Below are 18,896 nucleotides of genomic sequence, written 5' to 3'. Positions count from 1 at the left end.
TGTTTTTATGTTCAATTATATGTGTGCATGTTCTGATATGTGTTCCGGACCATATGAGTATTTGGACCATACGCGTATGGTCTTATCCATATGGGTATATACTCATATGGTCCCACCATACGCGTATTGTCTGACTGTACGCGTATGGTCGGGGTAATTACACTCTGTTACAGTTTACTTTGAATACTTCTAAACTCTTCATATGGTATGACCATTTCTTAAAAAAACGCTATCATATAGGTCATTTTATTATCATATTATAATAAAAAGATTAACTAAATAAAAATAAGAAGTTTCACATAGTTAATTTTACTACCTTGTCAAACTATAATAAACACATTTTATACCGATGTCCATTACCGATTTGTTATTAGGAGTGAATAGCAATATGTCGACTTGAAAAGATCACTTCCAAAATTATCTCAATAAACTGTTACACAAGAAGTCATTGGCAAGGAACATATTTTATTTAAGTTGTTTTGTGCATATGGTGTACTGTAGTCACATTACGATATTTGAAATATAGAGCTCCACAAACACCTTCACCATAAGCCTACATGCAAGAATGTAATAAACGATGAAAATTAACTTTGGCATCAATATTCAATTTTAACGTAGCCTTTAAATTAATACATTGTCCTTTAAATTAATACATTGTCATGTAACAATCAATTTTTTTTTAGATAAAGTGTATTGTGTTATTGAAACGTTTGTAATGCATATTTGAGAAAAATACCTATATGGTAAAAATACTCTTTGGTCCAGCCCATTAATAACCATACAAGTATGTACTCATAAGGTTCAGATACTCATATGGTCTAGAACATATATATTGTTTGATTTGCTTTTGTTTTTAGGTTTTAAAAGCTCTCTAGAGCTTGCAGTTACATGTTTATCTGGTATACATAGACTATAAATACAGCTTTATATCATATAAATTAAGTACTTGGTGCCCAGTTGACGTAATTAAATGGTGTTCTATCACTCCATGTCCATCCACCTTCCTTTGACCTATCAGTTCCACCAAGCCATAAAGCTACTGAATTCATTGTAGCAGACCTTGCTGTAATGATAAAATAATATGAATGTATAGATTCAATATTTGAAATACAAACCAATCAACTTGATGAGTTTTTAAACTTTGCTTGGTTTATAAATATCTGCCATATCAGAAAAATTCATTGAATCGAATGTATCAAAATGGAAAAATATTTTGAGAGTCTAGAGGTAGTCCTCCTATACTATGACTATTTTAGTGAGACTGTGAGAGTCGAAAGCAAAACTGAATAACCAGTTTACTTGTTTTAAGCTCACATGGCCTTTTAGACAGGGTGACCAAAATAATTAAACATCTACATAAATATAATAAAATCTTGAATGATAATGAATTATGTATGGTAAACGTACTGTTAATATAAACTTGTGTCTCTCTATCATGTATACTGGCCAGGTCCCCACCCATTCTCTTACAAGCCAGACGTGCATCATTCCATGACATCTGGTCATCACGGAACTGGTAACAATACTTTGATGATGGATCCTCTTCCCATCCAACTCCACAATGTAAACTAAATGGCACTGAAAAATTCAAATTTCAAAAGTTAATATCAATTTTTTAAAGAAAACAATGAACCCATTACCAATAAAGACATTTATAGACCTTGAATTAAGTCCAATATATTAAAATATGAAAAATTTAATAGTGATGCACACATCTTTAAAACATGTATCAATATCAACCTTATCTCTTTGGCATTGGAACCACATCTTCTTATTTATATTGTATACTACAAAAATATGTTATAATCTAAGAATGTGAATTGAGGTGTCTTAAATAAATAAAGTTCAACCTGAAGACAAATTAATAGTTACTTACTTGGAGTAGTTGTTATTGGTGGGCCTAATGGAATAGATTCTGAAAAATAAATAAATCATTGTTGATAAATAATTAATTCAGATCATGATCTAATTTGAAGAGGAGTTTTTTTTAAGTTGTTGATGTTAAGCCACTTTTAAGCAGGAAATTTTTTTAAAGATTTCCTACAGAACAAAAAGCTAGTACCCATATTCAGTAACTCGCCAAATAATGAACAGCAATAAAATCCATACTAGAAAATTTTGTATTTTTATGATATTATTGTTGGTTTCTTATACACATCCTCCCTGTTATTGGCTGAGTGCTTATATACTCAAAGTGAAAATGCAAATATAAGAAATAGATTTCCAATGTCCATATATTTCATCTGTCCAACAGGAATAATTTAAATAAAAAATAATTTCTTTTAAACTTTTAATAAATATCTTGCAAGAAATGTAGACAGGACATTCTGACTATGTTATTTTCCATTTATTTTTATTTCATATGACATAGCTCATGTTATAATTAGTTGAATGACACTCTTCCATGACCTTTCTGACATAAAATTCATAAAAATTCAAAAGAAATGTAGGTGTACTGTGGGAGTGCTAACAATACAATTTTAACATGAACATAAATAAAAGACATAACTCCTGAAAAAATTATAGATCAAGACATTGATGATAAAACCCTTTAATATATATTTCATAACAATCCTACAAGAAATGTAGGTGTGAAAGTGCTAACAATACAATTTTCTATTAAATTATTAAATTAATATTTCAAGGGGTCATTACTCTTTTGAGAATATGTGCTGATCTGCACTGATTTTCAAACATGTCAAGAGACATAATTTAAAAATCTTTGATATAAATGACACAAATATCTGGCCCAAATTTATCACTTGAGAGCACTTATAATTTTCTAATCTATAGAATTTACAATACTAAGGGACATAACTCCTGCAAAAATAATTGATATTGTGGTTGGTTTTTTTTTAATTTGTCCCAGACTTTACTGATATAAACCTCCAATTTAACTTTCATAACAATCCTACAAGAACTGTATGCTTAAAAACACTTACAATACAATTTTCACTATAAAATTATAATAATAAAAATTTTCTCTTTTGAAAAAGTGGATCAGCACTGATTTTGGAACATGTCCAATATAATTTTGCTTATGTAAACCTTTGATATAAATTTCATAGAAATCTGGCAAAAAAAGTACAGGTGAGAGTGCTTACAAGACCTGAAAGGCAGACACACAGACAGATGACCTGTATTTAAATGTCCTCAAAATCGTATCAAGGACAAAAAATCAACAGCAGGTGAATGGCAAAGGATTAAATAAGTAGCAGAAAAAAAATTAGTACCATCCAAAAAGAAAATTGTTCAAATTAACTATCATGAAATGTAAAAAAATCAATTCCATTTACCGTTTCTCATTTTAAAGAAACTACATATTTATTTTATATAAAATATAGTTCTGAAGTATTTAAAATGAAAATTTTAAATTGCCATTAACATTGAAACATTTAAATCAAATTTTAGTAAAAAATAAAGAAACTTGAAAACATTACTAACCACAATATACAAATATAACTTGGTGAAATATAATGAATCTATATGAAACAATTATTCAGCAGGTAACAAGACAACATTTAATAAGTGCATAAATAAATTCCACCACCACACTGCAGGTATTAAGAAATGGGAATAGGATCAAATTTCTGATGAAAAACAAAGATATACTTGGTGGTTTTTGACAAACAAATTTCCTTCCTGTGCTACATCCCTGGTCATTCCAACATCGATTTTTATATTCAATACAATTTTCCTGTCCTCCTCTTTCATTAGGTTCTCTTGGACACCATTTTCTAAATCTTGTCTGGAATGAATTATGTATGTGAAAGATCATAAGTTGTACAAATATTATGTTGATGTTATAAGGTCATATAAATATTAACACTTTCCAGGCTGCATTTCATTTTCAAAAATATAAACTTCTGTATCTTTTCTATTCTGTTTCATAGCAACTTTGTATAAAAAAGTTGAATAGAATTTCACCAGATAATAAATATTCAACGGTCAACATGTAATTATAAGTAGAAAACAATTGTGACCAAAATTTCTTTTGGCTATGAAATTAAACATGGAGCCTGAAAAATGAATATCCTTGACCTTTGTTCCTACCATTCAATACCTACTAGGAGGTTTCTGACAAATAAATTTTAATCCAGCGTAACATTTCTCATCATTCCAGCATCGATTTTTGTATTCGATGCAGTTCACGGCTCCATCATCATTAGGTTCATGAGGACACGATTTTTTTAATTTTGTCTGAAATGTCAATTCTTATAAGGTAAAGTGTTAAATAATCTTGTATTTAGATTAAAAATAAAACTATATATTTCCAATTATGATCTGTAAATGGGATTATCTGTTCTATCACATCTAATGGCAAAACATTACACAACTGAAAAATTCTGTAAAAGTCCCACCAATTTTGTGATTTTTCATGCTCTTGATATGGTCGTTAAAATGTAGAATTATGTCCATTTTCACTATGGACTTAATAATTGCTTTTCTCATGCCTTCTCCTTATTAAGACCTAAGCTAAGGTTTGATACCCTGGTGGTTTAAGCTTTTGCTTTGATACAAATAAAAGACAAGCAGACAGTTCAGTTATTGAATTTTTAATATATTATTATTTGAAGTTTTGAAATACAATAATAAAAGGTTAACATACTTTTTATGACATTGGAATAAAGGTCATAATTTAGGATCACCATGTGTTTTACCCTTCAAGACTTTGTAAGGCAGATCATTTATCATTTGATTTTTTTTTTATTTATTTCATTCAATAATTACCTTATGATCCAACTGTTTTCTAAAAGATTTCAAGTTTTCATTATGACAAACCTTGTTTTACAAAATCTTTAAATACCAAAAATACAATTTCCTGTTTTGTGTTTATTATCATTACCTGCAAACCTGTGGCTGCCCATATAAATTTTCTGTTCCGAGCTTTATCATTCAAACCAATCCAATATTCTTGTGTACGTATACGATCTGTTAAAAGATAGGTAAAATTGTGTCATCAGGCTTAAACAGGTAATTTGTAAAGGGTATTGCAAGAAATTATGTACATGTCTCTTATATCTTATATAGGGATTGATTGATTGATTGATTGTTGGTTGCTTTACGCTGCATTAACACAAAAAGGCTATATCGCGGCAAGAGCTAATTTGAATCTCTTATTATAATTTAAAGCATATTTTTAAATAAGACAAAATGTCCTTCAAGAAAACTAAAATTCTAGACTAAAGCAAATTGATTATTTACAAATAAAAATTGATTGATTGATTGATTGTTGGTTGCTTTATGCCGCATTAGCACAAAAAGGCTATATCTTATATAGGGAAACAGTATCTTATTTAAAGTGATGATTCAATCATCTTTGTTAAAAATGTACTGGAACATAACCTACTTGTGCTTCAAAAATTAAGTCTTAATATTTTTAGTAATATAAAATAAAAGTGTCATCTCCCATAGTTTTTGGACCATAAAAATAGTTTTTCACAAATAATTTGGGCTGTTGGTTGTGTTGTAACTTTGGGCTTTGAGCTATATCTCAATTTTGAAGGCCTCACTGTGAAGCCTAAAATCAGTAATAAAATTGCTTTGGTGTTTGTGTCAAGTAGTAATCCTTCTTCTTCCATCAAAAACTGTTCTTCGCCAATCTTCATCTGTATAGGTTTGAAAAGTGGACAGCTAATGAATCATTGTAACACAAATTATTATCTTTATCAAAGTATTGTTGAAATCCCATTTGAAATATTTAGCGTCCAGAATCCATGTTCTTGCACTAACTTTGTCTACTTTTAGTAACAATAACCTTGACCTTAAATGTGTAAGGATATTTTGTGGAATGTAACAGTTTAGAACTGTAATAATTCTAATGAATTAAATGTGCAAATTCCTCAGGAATCTATCATGCTGCTTTTGATTTTAAGGTGGTACAAAGCACCTTGACTAATATTGATTTGATTCATTTAATTTTCCTTAATAAAACAAAGTGATTAAAACTTTCAGCTGATTTTTACAGAGTTATCTCCCATTAGGGTTATTTACCACCTCAAGAAAATAAAATAAACAGGAAATTCCAAGTTGATTAACAATAATAAATGATTATGTTTTCTATTAATACCAGTTTTTCTTCAGACTATCAAATGGCAATGAATGAACGTTTTAAGAGAATCATACGAGTTAAAGTGTGTTGAAATGAATGATGATCATTTCATTAGAAAGTTTAAGATTAAACTTCTATATAGTCTTGTACTTGATTAAGGAAGGGACACTTGCAAACATGCTTAATGTGTAGTAAATTTTAGAATGTTTTACTTGCCAAAAGTTCTTTTTTTTGAAAGACTGAATGACTGAAAGACATATAAAAAAAACTATATGCCTGAAACTTCCTAGAATGGGCATATAAAACGTTCAATCATATCATATACAACATCCAACCCTTTAAAATGGACCTCAAATGCAAACATTATCAGTAACATTCAGGAAAAGGGGACCCATAATTGCAAAATAGTTATGAACTAAATACTAAATCATTGTACTAACAAAATGTGTTCCTAAGATTTAAACTTAGCTATAGTATTTTTAACATGCAATGCTTTGAATTTCATTTTTTCTCAGTGGAATGGAGGCCATTGCCAAGTTCTATAAGTTCCTTTAATTTCATAGAGAATGGTATCATTGATAGATAAGAACAAGTTTCCTTAGGTAATGCTAGTAATAAACTAACAAACTTTACTTCAGTTGGCCTAAAATACCTAAAAATGTTTCGTAAGAAGCTTTCTGCATTTTATCCCAAATTTGCTGCACATTATTAAGCTTGAAAACATAGTGAGTATGTACACATTGTATACTTTTGATCATGAGAACAAAGAACACAGCTTAGTATAATCAGTGATAAACAAATGTGTTGCCTATAAGAAGCAATCAAAAATAATCTGAAAAAGGATCTTTTTATAAAAATCATGAAGATGAATTTTTTTTTATGCATTATCATGAAAATATATTTCCTTACTGATAACAAAGCTATGAAGTCTGTTTGTGTTAATTGTAGCTAAATCTCCTCCTTGGTTTTTACAACTTTGTCGAGCATTATCCCAGTTCCTCCTGGCGTCATTAAATTGGTAACAATTTCCACTATTCAAAGTCCAACGGGCATCACACTTCAGTGTTGCTGCAAAGATTAAAAACACAACATAGTCTGGATTGAAACAAGGACTTGAAAACAATATATCTAAAATATATTAAAGCGAAATGGTAACAACTAGCAAAATCCACTCTAATTGATTGAATCAGGGGTTTTATTAATAAAAATTTCATAAAAGGAATAAACATTTCAAGTATTGGTTGTCTTATGGATACGCTAGTCATTTTTGTTGTTTTGTCTAATTAGGAAATGATGAATAAAATAAATTATCGGTCGTCCCACTGTCTATATCACTTTGTTCAGCTCTTAATATTATTCCGTATCATGTCTTTGTGACGTCAAATACGTTGACCCGGCCTTAATAACCAGTTATCTGCATGTTGATATCGTAAAATATCAGCTGCTTGACATTATATGAAGGCTTTTTGATCTCGTTCGCTACGCTCACTCGACAAAAAGCTTCATATTATGTCTCGCAGCTGATATTTTACGATATCAACATGCAGATAACCTGATAATCGGTACATAGGGAGATGTGGTATGACTCTCCTCTAACTCATGAATTAGGAAGGATGACAATTTTGTGATATATCACTGTGACCACTGCTGATTTCGAAAGCTGTCTTTTAATGATAACACAGCGCCCGAACCATGAATCCTGAAAAGAATAAATGTCAATCCAAAAAAGCAAACACTGAAAAAAGCTTGAATGCAATATGTAATAATACTTATGGAGACCATTTGTTTTCACTGCTAGTTTTTAAAGTGTTCTATTTTTCTTGTGCTTTATAGCAATGTGTATGGTTTTCATAATCTTTAAATGAGGCAGACTTAAGTTAGAGTGCAATTATAAGTAGTTACTGTTTGTAAATGAGAATTAGTACTTACGTCTTGGAGTAGTAATTGTTTTGACAGGTCTGTTAAATCCTATGGTGCAGATAAAGGCCTTCTTACTTCCACAGTTTGGTGTGGGTCGCCATAAACCATTTCTATCATCTGAAATGTAATGTTTTTTTGCAAAGCAGGTTATACATTAACAAAAATATCAAAAAAATTTAAGCAAAGCTAATTCATAGTTTCCCTTAATATTTCACATTTGTTTTTAAGTCAAAATGTGTTTTGCATAGTTCGCTTGATCTGTTTTTCATTTATCTAAATTCAATAACATCAAATTTTCTGGATTTCATTTGTTTGCTTTGCATCACGGTTTGGAGCTATTAGTTTCAGTTGACATACTACTTAGGCCATACCAATTTGATTCCTTGTTCGACGGACCCGTCCGCACCTATTTTTTTATTTTTTTTTTATATTCCCGCTTCCCGCATCCGGAAATGTAATCATGTCCATTTCCCGCACCGTTTTTTTTTTTATAAATATATTAAAAAAGATATCAACATTTGTTTTTAAAATCACAGTCTAACCTGTATATAACGATTTTAAACATAAAATCACCCCACCACACTGTGTAAATATCTGTGAGAATATTTGTTTCAGCATAAAACCTATTTATCCACAAAGTGGGAGTGCTACGATATAAATTTCTACCTGTAAAGAACAAAAAATTGGTTTCTTTCCCCCTTACTTATATTCCCTATCAAAAAATGTTTTTTGTTAGAATAAAGTACAAAGAACTTCTGAAGGATTTGCCTTCAACTGCAATTCTATTGTATGCTGGCGAAACAAAACTATCCATAGCCGCTGCATGTTTATGCACCAGTCCTGATTGATTCAGGGGCCTGTCGTTCAGCAGTTATGGTTTGTTGATGTTGTTCATTGGTATTTTCCCGTTTGGATATATAAATTTGATCGTTGGTTTTCCTGTTCGAATTGTGTATGCTAATAATTTTGGGGTCCTTTATAGCTTGCTGTTTGGTCTGTATCAAAGCCCTGTGTAAAAGGCAGTACTTTGACCTGTGTTTGTTATTATCAGGTTGAGAACAACCCTCCCTCAGACAACGGGTCATTTTACTGATGTAGAAAAGAAAATAGAAATACCAAGGATTTGTATAGTTCTTCTATACAAAACCTTTGAAAACTTAGAATTTTGTACTAAAAAAGAGGAGAGTTACATCATATTTAAACAACTTTTTCTAAAAGAGGGGTCCACTTATTTTGAATAATATTAAACTGTTAAAGTAAATGTGTTAAAGTCCAGGAATATTACAAAATTCTTGCATGTTTTGACCATTTAATACCAGATAAATATATAGTTCTTTGAGAAAATATGAGCCCTTTTGTACAAACAAATATATTATAACTTATATTGATCCCTCATAAAACATGTAAAAGGGATATTTATAACATAAAAGGGTTGCCCCCAAACTGATTATGACTTGGATGGAGAATTGTCTCATTGTCAGTCACACATAAATAGACCAGATTTAATTATTTCTTGGTGAACAGGGAAAAAATACTTCAGAAATTAAAGAAATGTCAAAGTACAAGTGATAAATCAAGTTTTAATATTGTCAAAACCTACTATTTTATGTTTACAAACTAGAGGCTCTAAAGAGCTTGTGTCGCTCACCTTGGTCTATGTGCATATCATAAACGAAGGACACACAGATGGATTCATAACAAAATTGTGTTTTGGTGATGGTGATGCGTTTGTAGATCTTACTTTACTGAACATTCTTGCTGCTTACAATTATCTCTATCTATAATGATCTTGGCCAAGAAGTTTCAGTGGAAAATGTTAGTAAAAATTTACAAATTTTATGAAAATTGTTAAAAATTGACTATAAAGGACAATAACTCCTTAGGGGGTCAATTGACCATTTTGGTCATGTTGACTTATTTTTAGGTCTTACTTTGCTGTACATTATTGCTGTTTACAGCTTATCTCTATCTATAATAATATTCAAGATAATAACAAAAAACAGCAAAATTTCCTTAAAATTACCAGTTAAGGGGCAGCAACCCAACAACCGGTTGTCGGATCCATCTGAAAATTTCAGGGCAGATAGATCTTGACATGATAAACAAATTTGCTCTAAATGCTTTGATTTTTAAGTTGTAAGCCAAAAACTGCATTTTACCCCTATGTTCTATATTAAGCCGTGGCGGGCATCTTGGTTGGATGGCCGGGTCACCGGACATTTTTTTAAACTACATACCCCAAAGATGATTGTGGCCAAGTTTGGATTAATTTAGCCCAGGAGTTTCAGAGGAGAAGATTTTTGTAAAAGATTACTAAAATTTACGAAAAATGGTTAAAAATTGACTGTAAAGGGCAATAAAAGTTAACGACGACGGACGACGGATGACGATGTCGGACGCTGGAGGCCAAGTGATGGGTCAGGTGAGCTAAAAAAAATTATAATCGCTCGCCTTTACTTTTCAAGCTTCGCCTCAAAAATTTGCAAATTAAATATTTTTTTATTAAAATTTTCAAATCGCTCGCTCACCCCAAATTTTGGAGTCCAAAAATCTGTAGAACAAGAAATTAAATTGGTGTGGCCTTATCACAAATAGATTGATTGGTTGCTTAATGATGCGACTGAGTTACAGCAACAGCTATTGGCTTAAATGAGATAAAGAATTACAGACTTTTCTCGTCTCAGGATAAGACATCAAATGCCCAAAATTTAACTATGTGTATTACATTTCTGATCAATTGTCAGTAATTCATGTTTGTTTTAGTTTTCATAAATTGTGCACTGAAATTCAATATTGAAATATCAAATATAAATGCGTGTTTATTTGATTTGTTAATCTGCAATAAGCACCATTTGTTTTGACAAGCAATGTTCCTATACAATGTTACAAAAATGCATTATCTGTATTTTATAACTTTTGTCTATCTAGGCCCACACCTACAGAGCAGCACACCTCCAGAGCTGTGTCTATTTGTAAATGTTTTCAACCAGTAAAGTGATTTTTTTATAATCATGGGTGTATAACGCACAATCTTAAGGTAAATCCAATTTATTTCAAGTAATATCTAAAATACCACAATTCCAATAATAAATAAACAACATGCACACATATTACCTTAAATTAGGATAGTGTGAAGCAGTCCTCAGCTTTTTAGAAAGCTCAAACTTGTTTCACTATTGTATCAATAACTAGAGGCTCTCAAGAGCCTGTATCGCTCACCTGACTCTACTTGGGTTTTTGAAATCATATAAAAAAAGATAAAATTTGGCTACAAAGTTACAACACCTGGTCAGCACCTCATAAGGAATATTCATGCCATGTTTGATTTCATTCCATTCAGTGGTTCTCTAATAGAAGTCATTTGTATGCATTTCCCATAGGGTTTTATGTTAAACTAAGACCCCCGCTGGTGGCCATTTTGAATGATGGATCGGCTACAAATTAACAACACTTAGTCAGCACTTTAAAAGGAATATTCATGCCATGTTTGGTTTCATTCCATTCAGTGGTTCTCTAAAAGAAGTCATTTGTATGCATTTCCCATAGGGTCCTATGTTAAACTAAGTCCCCTGCTGACGGCCATCTTGGATGATGGATTGGCTACAAAGTAACAACACTTGGTCAGCACCTCGTAAGGAATATCAATGCCATGTTTGGTTTCATTCCATTCAGTGGTTCTATAAAAGGAGTCATTTGTATGCATTTCCCATAGGGTCCTATGTTAAACAAAGTCCCCCACTGGTGGCCATTTTGGATGATGGATCGGCTACAAAGTAACAACACTTGGTCTGCACCTCATAAGGAATATTCATGCCATGTTTGGTGTCATTCCATTCAGTGGTTCTCTAAAAGAAGTCACTTGAAAGCATTTCCCATAGGGTCCTTTGTTAAACTAAGTCCCCCGCTGGCAGCCATATTGGATGATGGGACAACTACAAAGTAACAACACTCGGTCAGCACCTCATAAGGAAAATTCATGCCATGTTTGATTTGATTCCATTCAACGGTTCTCTAAAAGAAGTCATTTGTATGCATTTCCCATAGGGACCTATGTTAAACTAAGTCCCCCGCTAGCTGCAATCTTGGATGATGGATCTGCTACAAAGTAACAAATCTTGGTCAGCACCTCATAAGGACAATCCATGCCATGTTTGGTTTTATTCCATTCAGTGGTTCTCTAAAAGAAGTCATTTGTATGCATTTCCAATAGGGTCCTATGTTAAACTAAGTTCCCCCCTGGCGGCCATCTTGGATGATGGATAGGCTACAAAGTAACAACACTTGGTCAGCACCTCATAAGGAACATTCATGCCATGTTTGATTTCATTCCATTTAACGGTTCTCTAAACGAAGGCATTTGTATGCATTTCCTATAGGGTCCTATGTTAAACTAAGTCCCCCGCTAGCGGCCATCTTGGATGATGGATGGGCTACAAAGTAACAACACTTGGTCAGCACCTCATAAGGACAATCCATGCCATGTTTGGTTTTATTCCATTCAGTGGTTCTCTAAAAGAAGTCATTTGTATGCATTTCCCATAGGGTCCTTTGCTAAACTAAGTCCCCTGCTGGCGGCCATCTTGGATGATGGATCGGCTACCAAGTAACACCACCCTTCGGGCCAGGTGAGCTAAAACGGAGGCCATGCTGATGATGTCACATAGAAAGAATATGACAAAAGCTAGATTAAGTTGCACTACATATTGTCTAAAAGTCATTTATAGAGAAACACAACCTTATCTGGTGTGATACTACATTTTTTTTAACTCTAATTAACCCATTACGCATATAAAAGACCCCCAAAATGACAGTTAATTTTCCTTTTTTGGGGCCACCATCTAAAGGTGGTTATAAATCACAACTTGTTAGCAATGCCCTGGTTTGTTGGAACATTTTGGATTTCAATAAACGTAATCTATGTATAACTGGTAAATTAGTAAAAGTCAGGGATTTTGTTACCACAAGTTACTTAAAACCTTTACTAAATTCTAATTCCAAAGATATAAAGATTTGGTTTTGAAGTTTGTTTGTTTGTAGAAAACTCTTACTGAAATGTTGTTTACTGAGATTCATGGCTCTACACTCTGAAGATACGTTTATCTTGGTATTACACAAGGTCATGTTTTTCTCATCTATTCATGACATCTTTTTCTAAATCCATTGGATGTTGGATGTGTATCGATTGATATTTTAGTCTCAGGTGCAGGATTTTTTTTTATTAGTTGTTATTGGCTTTGAACTAGCTATCAGTATCAGCGACTACTCTCAGATCTGTATATAGTGTCATTTTGATGTGGGATGTCCATGTCCACTCTATATTTTTGTTAGTGTATTTCTATTTGTATCTATCTGATGAGTCATTGTTGAAGGCTGTCCAGTGACCAATAGTTGTTAATTTCTGTGTCATTTGCAATCATACAACATCTTCTTATTTCTATATTCCCTTACATCCAGATGAATTATGTAATGACTTACACATCCTTCATTGTTGGATTGACTTTATGCTGTCACATTAATCTGCATTATTTCAAGGTAATGACTTACTTGTACTGACATAAACACAGTCTTGTCTATTTAATGTATTTGTCGGTGGATTATGAACCCAATGCTGATATTTTATAGCAGCTCCAATGGACCATTTGTAAGTATTAGTGTTGTTATCTGAAAAAAAATATTACTCTTTTGAAAATATTTATTTTGGCTATTTCACAATATGGTAGCTAAAGTGTGTATCTAAGCCATAACATATTTGAAAAGGGACCTTCCTAGAAAAGCTGGTGCTTATTCAGTTAATCTAAATGTTTTGAAGAATTTTATGGAATGTTTCAATTTACTTTTAAGTTATAAATGATTTTCTAAATTTCTATCTGATCTTTACTGGTAATAAATTGAGTTCAAAGAAACAAACTTTCTGTGTTGTTTTAAAAGTGCTGAATAATATGATCTCTTTACCTGTGGCTCCTATCCAATAAGTACCAACACCAGCTGAACGCAATTCATCCGCATACGATTTCAAAAAATTAGTAGCAGTGTTCCTAAAAAAATTAAATAAAATCAACCTGATGCATCTTCAATAAAATATTTTATTCCACTGAATGTAAATATTGATAACAAAATCAACACTTGATTTGTGATCCAACATTAACAAAACTTCATATTCCGCTCTAATATGTCAGACTACCTTGTGAATTGTAACGTGTGGTTAATGTACAAAACCTTTTGAATGTTTTTTAAAATAGGGATAGTATAGTCATTATTGTGTTCAAAACAATTTTTGGTGTAAAACAAAATAGAGAACAACTTGAACTTGTCATTGAATAAAGAATTAACTTTTGATTGTTATTGCTGATCAATGTTTATGTCATGTTTAGTTTTAAAATGTGGATACAAAAAATTGTACCGAAAATCTTTTTCAATCTTAGCAATGTCATGATAAAACATATAATTTTAAAATTCTACTTAAACTACATATTTCACCTCTTAACAAACATACAAATACTTATAAACAATTTTCCAAAAGCAATTATAATATATTTTAAGTGATAGTCTACAGTCTTTTTTTATACTGTTTTATACTGACCCATACGATTCTACCATTCTAGCTCCCTGGCCTCTACAGAACTGCATTGACTGTTGCCATGACAATAAATATCTTGTGTTGAATTGGTAGCACCTGTTTTGATGTGCAACCCATCCAGGCTGACATGATCCTGCAAAATAGTACAGTGTTTGTGTTATTTTTGTCCGTGTCTTAACTATCAACATTTTAGCTGATGCAAAGATTGCAAAAACTGCCAAATGAAAATATTTCCTGTCAATTCTTTCAAATAGAAAAAATAATTCCTGTGAGAATTTTTAAATGTAACCGTTTTTACAGCAAATCCAGAAACAAAAGCAAAGAAAATGTTTTTAATATATGTGTTATATCATTTTTTGGCCTGCAACCAATAAAGTGAACTATTGCAGAAGAAACAAATCTTCCTACCTTCAGCCTTTTTACAGACAAAGTTTTGCCTTGCATTACATCTGACAGGTTGCCATGCTAAGACTGGTGATGATCTGGCATACAGGACTGCTGCACAGGTCTTGTTATACTGACTTCTGAAAAATATACACCAGTATATGTAAATACATATATATATATAAAAATTGCAGCAGTAACTTTTCCTTATTATCTAATAATGACAATATGGTGCAACTAATCAAAATGAAATAATCATAAATGAGCTAGCTAAATCAACTAACACTAAAATGAAGTATTTCAAAAACTTGATTCTTTTTTTTATGTTGTCTAATATAGGTTATAAAATTCATCTTTAGTTTTGATCAGAGTTTACATGAATAATTGTGCAGGAAAAGGAATAAAAGCACCCCCCCCCCCCCTTTTTCTTCCTCCCCTATAATGAATGAACAGCTGCTACACCTGTCACTTTTTCAAAAGTTCAATAACTTCTCTGTCATATCAGAAATCCATGAAAAATTAATGGGAGGTTATCTTAATAAATATAAATCAGTCAACAAAGTTTCATGATAACTGCTCAAAACATTCTCCAAAACTAAAAAATCCCCCCTTTTTATGAAACACTGAAATGTAAAATCTAAAATTTATAAATAAGAAGGGAGCTTTATATAATATGTCAATTAGATGTCAACAATTCACCAAAGTTTCTGCATATTGGTTCAAGCATTTTTCAGTTATGGACAAAAAACTGGAAAATCCCCCTTTTTTTAATGAATAAAACCCCATTACTCGGAAAACGTAAAATCTCAAATTTGACAGCAACACATTTAGGTTAATATCAAAACTTATCCTACTTTAATACCCTCCTATTACAATCAAGGTTAATTAGTTGTCTGACATTTAAAACTTACATGTTCAAGCGACAGAAAAACTATTTTTTAATGGCCATTGATATGTCTTTTTAAAGATATTTTCTTATACTTCAGTGGTTTGCATATAATAATTTCAGTCAAGAAGATTCAGATTATCAGAAATACCTATATTATGTATATATAGTAAAGAATAATTGGATGAAAATTTAAAAAGGTAGTATAATGTTTATTAGCAAAAGAACCTCATAGTGCATATATTTGCCAAGATGCGAGATTTTATTATCCAAATTTTTCAAAAATCTTAAAATATCATGGATACCTTTTAAATCAGAGACATATTTAAAGATGACAAATTCAAAGTGCATTACTCACTTTCTCTTTCCAAAAATATAAATATACAAACCGTTGTAAATGAGGTGTTCTAGCCCAAAATGCAGGATTTACTACAGTATTGTTGGGAAGTTGCAGCCAGGCATAAGAGCCACCCTGAAATAGACAAAAATCATGGGCATGGCAAACAAGTCATTGTAGTTTATGGCATTCATAAAGATCCACTGAACTGTCAACGCGATTTTTCTCAAATGTAACCATATTATAATGGTAATGCAAAGCCATTGTTCAATGAAAATAAAGTATGTCATTATTTTCTACTTAAGGAGTATGTAAATAAATGAATATTCTTTCAACATACCAACCAAACAAGAGGTTCAAAGAAGCCTGAATTTCTCATGGGGCAAAAATATGCAATACTAAAATTGACATCTTTTTAGTCATCAATTTTTGAGGCCCCTCCCCAAAATTAAATATTATTAACTACTGAAATGGTTTGTAGATCTCAATTTGGCTGTTTGTAAATTGTTGTGTTTATACTTTCTTTTTGCTTTCAATGTAATAATTTTTATACAAACAAAAAAATTAGACAAAGAGTCTTCTTTTCAGATTATTTTGGCATTGGATTAGCTCATTCCAGCAATTCAATGGAGAATATCTGCATAGAGCATTGTATTTGGTATTATTTTGCCAAAGGGAGAGTACCCTTACAATCATTTTTTTCTCTTTCTCATCACAAAAATCTGTAATATTATTCTGAAAAAAACCTGAGAAGTTTTATATTGAAAATAAAAAATTGAACAATTATGTTGTATAATTTTACCATTCATATTTTAATATTTATTTTGCACATACATATTGTTTTAGTTGATTATCTTCTCTCATAAATCTGTACAGATTAACTTATGTATATAGAATGTATCTTTTATAAATGTATTGTGTAATTTTTTACATTAGGTGAGACATTATATAAATAACACATAGCTGAGAGGGTGATTGAGCAGATTGTTACCCCTAGAAAACATTGTCAACCGCGGCGAAGCCAAGGTTGATAATGCTTTTTCTAGGGGTACCAATCTGCTCCATTCTCCTCTCAGGTATGTGCTATTTAATTTCTTATACTGAATGTCAAAACGTAGAACTTAAGCATTGTCTTCAATAACTTGATGTAAATTGAATTCATTTTCCTTTAAATTATTGATTTTGATTGGACTAGACAAGAGGGTGACATTCAAAAAAAATGTTGCCCGCTCAGCCATGTGATAGAGTAAATTAACACCCTCAAATGAGTCAATCAAAATATGGCATTTTAATGTGAAGTATAATAAAAATAAAATATTTAATTGAATTGAATTGTTTTCAAATATAATGTTTCTCCAGTTATTCCACCATAATTTGTCCCCTAGAAGCTCTATCTCCTTTATACATTTTATATAATTACCTGTTGATAAGCTTTTATACCAATCCAGTAATTTTTATGAGTATTCTTGGCAAAATCATGTATAATATTCTCTTCTGCAGCACTTTCTGCTGTAAATATATTTCCTCCCAGTTTGTTACAAATTGTTCTAAAATAAATCAAATTAATACATGTGCAATAAATGGACTAACCATTTTAGTGTATCATTCTTGTGAAATTTTTATAAATGACTTTTATATGACAAGAAAGAACTTCATCCATCTCCTTTTAATTCATATTGCAAGAGTTAGATAGTGAAGTGTATACCACTGGTAAATACTGTAAATTCAAAAAATATTGTGTGTTTTCATTTAATTAGTGATTTTTGAAGAATGGACAAAAATGCAAAATTTATCATTGTGATTTCTGGCAATCTGCATACAGATAAGATATCTTATCATTGCAGTATTCACCAAGTCAATGTTTACTGAATTTACATTAATTAAATGAAACATCCTACAGTTTGTATTTCAAGCAGATTTAGGTCTATTACACGAAGAGAACTATGATCATGTCCTTTGCCTTGAACAAGATCAACACACTGAACCATATATTAGTTACACGGCAACAGTCAAATTACACCATCTCAATTAATGATGCAAGCCTTACCACAGCCTTCATTCTTATTTTTAATTGCAGAATGAAAATTTCAGGGCTGATAGATATTAACGGTTCATGATTTATTTCTTCTCTCAGTCTACATGTGTGCCTTTTTAATGTTGACAATGGAAAACTGAGCTACAGGAATATATTAATTTTGAGATGAATAGGACACTTTTAGTGGATTTCATTGATCATACAGTCATACTAAACCACTTCCCTTCTAATTTAGAAATATGTATTAAGTGTATTTCAACTCACTGAGCTCCATTCCAAGAGTTCGTGTTAGTAGCAAATACTTTATAGCAAAAGTTTGTGTAAGACTGCCACCCAGCATCTCTATTGCAGGTGAGTGGAATACCTGTAAAAAAGTAAAATCTTTAAAGAGCCTGTGTCGCTCCTTGGTATTTACTTGGATTTTGGAAATCATGTAAAATAAAGTTAAAATCATATTTTAAAAATAGTATAATAATGATTGAGGCAAAGGTTGATTTAATTTGGCTCAATAATATAATTAAAAGCAGATGATTTTTGAAAAATAATTTACAAAATTACCAATAAATTTCAGTAAATAACTTTGAAGGACAAAAACTCCAATTAGATGTCAATTTAAGATTTTGGTCATGTTGACTTATTTGTAAATCTTACTTTGCTGAACATTATTGCTGATTACAGTTTATCTCTAGCTATAATAATATTCAA

At 31.3% G+C, this 18,896-nt stretch overlaps 1 protein-coding gene across 2 annotated transcripts in view; it reads right to left on the bottom strand.

The window, feature by feature from the left end:
* LOC139513127 (macrophage mannose receptor 1-like) overlaps nt 1–18,896 on the bottom strand; it is an 81,920-nt gene that overhangs the window by 46,441 nt on the left and 16,583 nt on the right. For both annotated transcript variants that reach the window (XM_071301353.1, XM_071301354.1), the window contains exons 5-18: nt 18,456–18,555; nt 17,577–17,703; nt 16,209–16,291; nt 14,958–15,073; nt 14,553–14,682; nt 13,925–14,007; nt 13,517–13,633; nt 7,982–8,089; nt 6,962–7,120; nt 4,847–4,932; nt 3,613–3,748; nt 1,877–1,915; nt 1,408–1,578; nt 947–1,063 (exon numbers count right to left, since the gene is read on the bottom strand). In XM_071301353.1, coding sequence (XP_071157454.1) covers nt 947–1,063; nt 1,408–1,578; nt 1,877–1,915; nt 3,613–3,748; nt 4,847–4,932; nt 6,962–7,120; nt 7,982–8,089; nt 13,517–13,633; nt 13,925–14,007; nt 14,553–14,682; nt 14,958–15,073; nt 16,209–16,291; nt 17,577–17,703; nt 18,456–18,555 — 1,572 coding nt within the window. The remainder of the gene's footprint in view (nt 1–946; nt 1,064–1,407; nt 1,579–1,876; nt 1,916–3,612; nt 3,749–4,846; nt 4,933–6,961; nt 7,121–7,981; nt 8,090–13,516; nt 13,634–13,924; nt 14,008–14,552; nt 14,683–14,957; nt 15,074–16,208; nt 16,292–17,576; nt 17,704–18,455; nt 18,556–18,896) is intronic.

This window comes from Mytilus edulis, chromosome 2 (assembly GCF_963676685.1).
Source record: "Mytilus edulis chromosome 2, xbMytEdul2.2, whole genome shotgun sequence".
Taxonomy (NCBI): Eukaryota; Metazoa; Mollusca; class Bivalvia; order Mytilida; family Mytilidae; genus Mytilus; species Mytilus edulis.
This window is presented reverse-complemented; position numbering and strand designations above follow the sequence as displayed.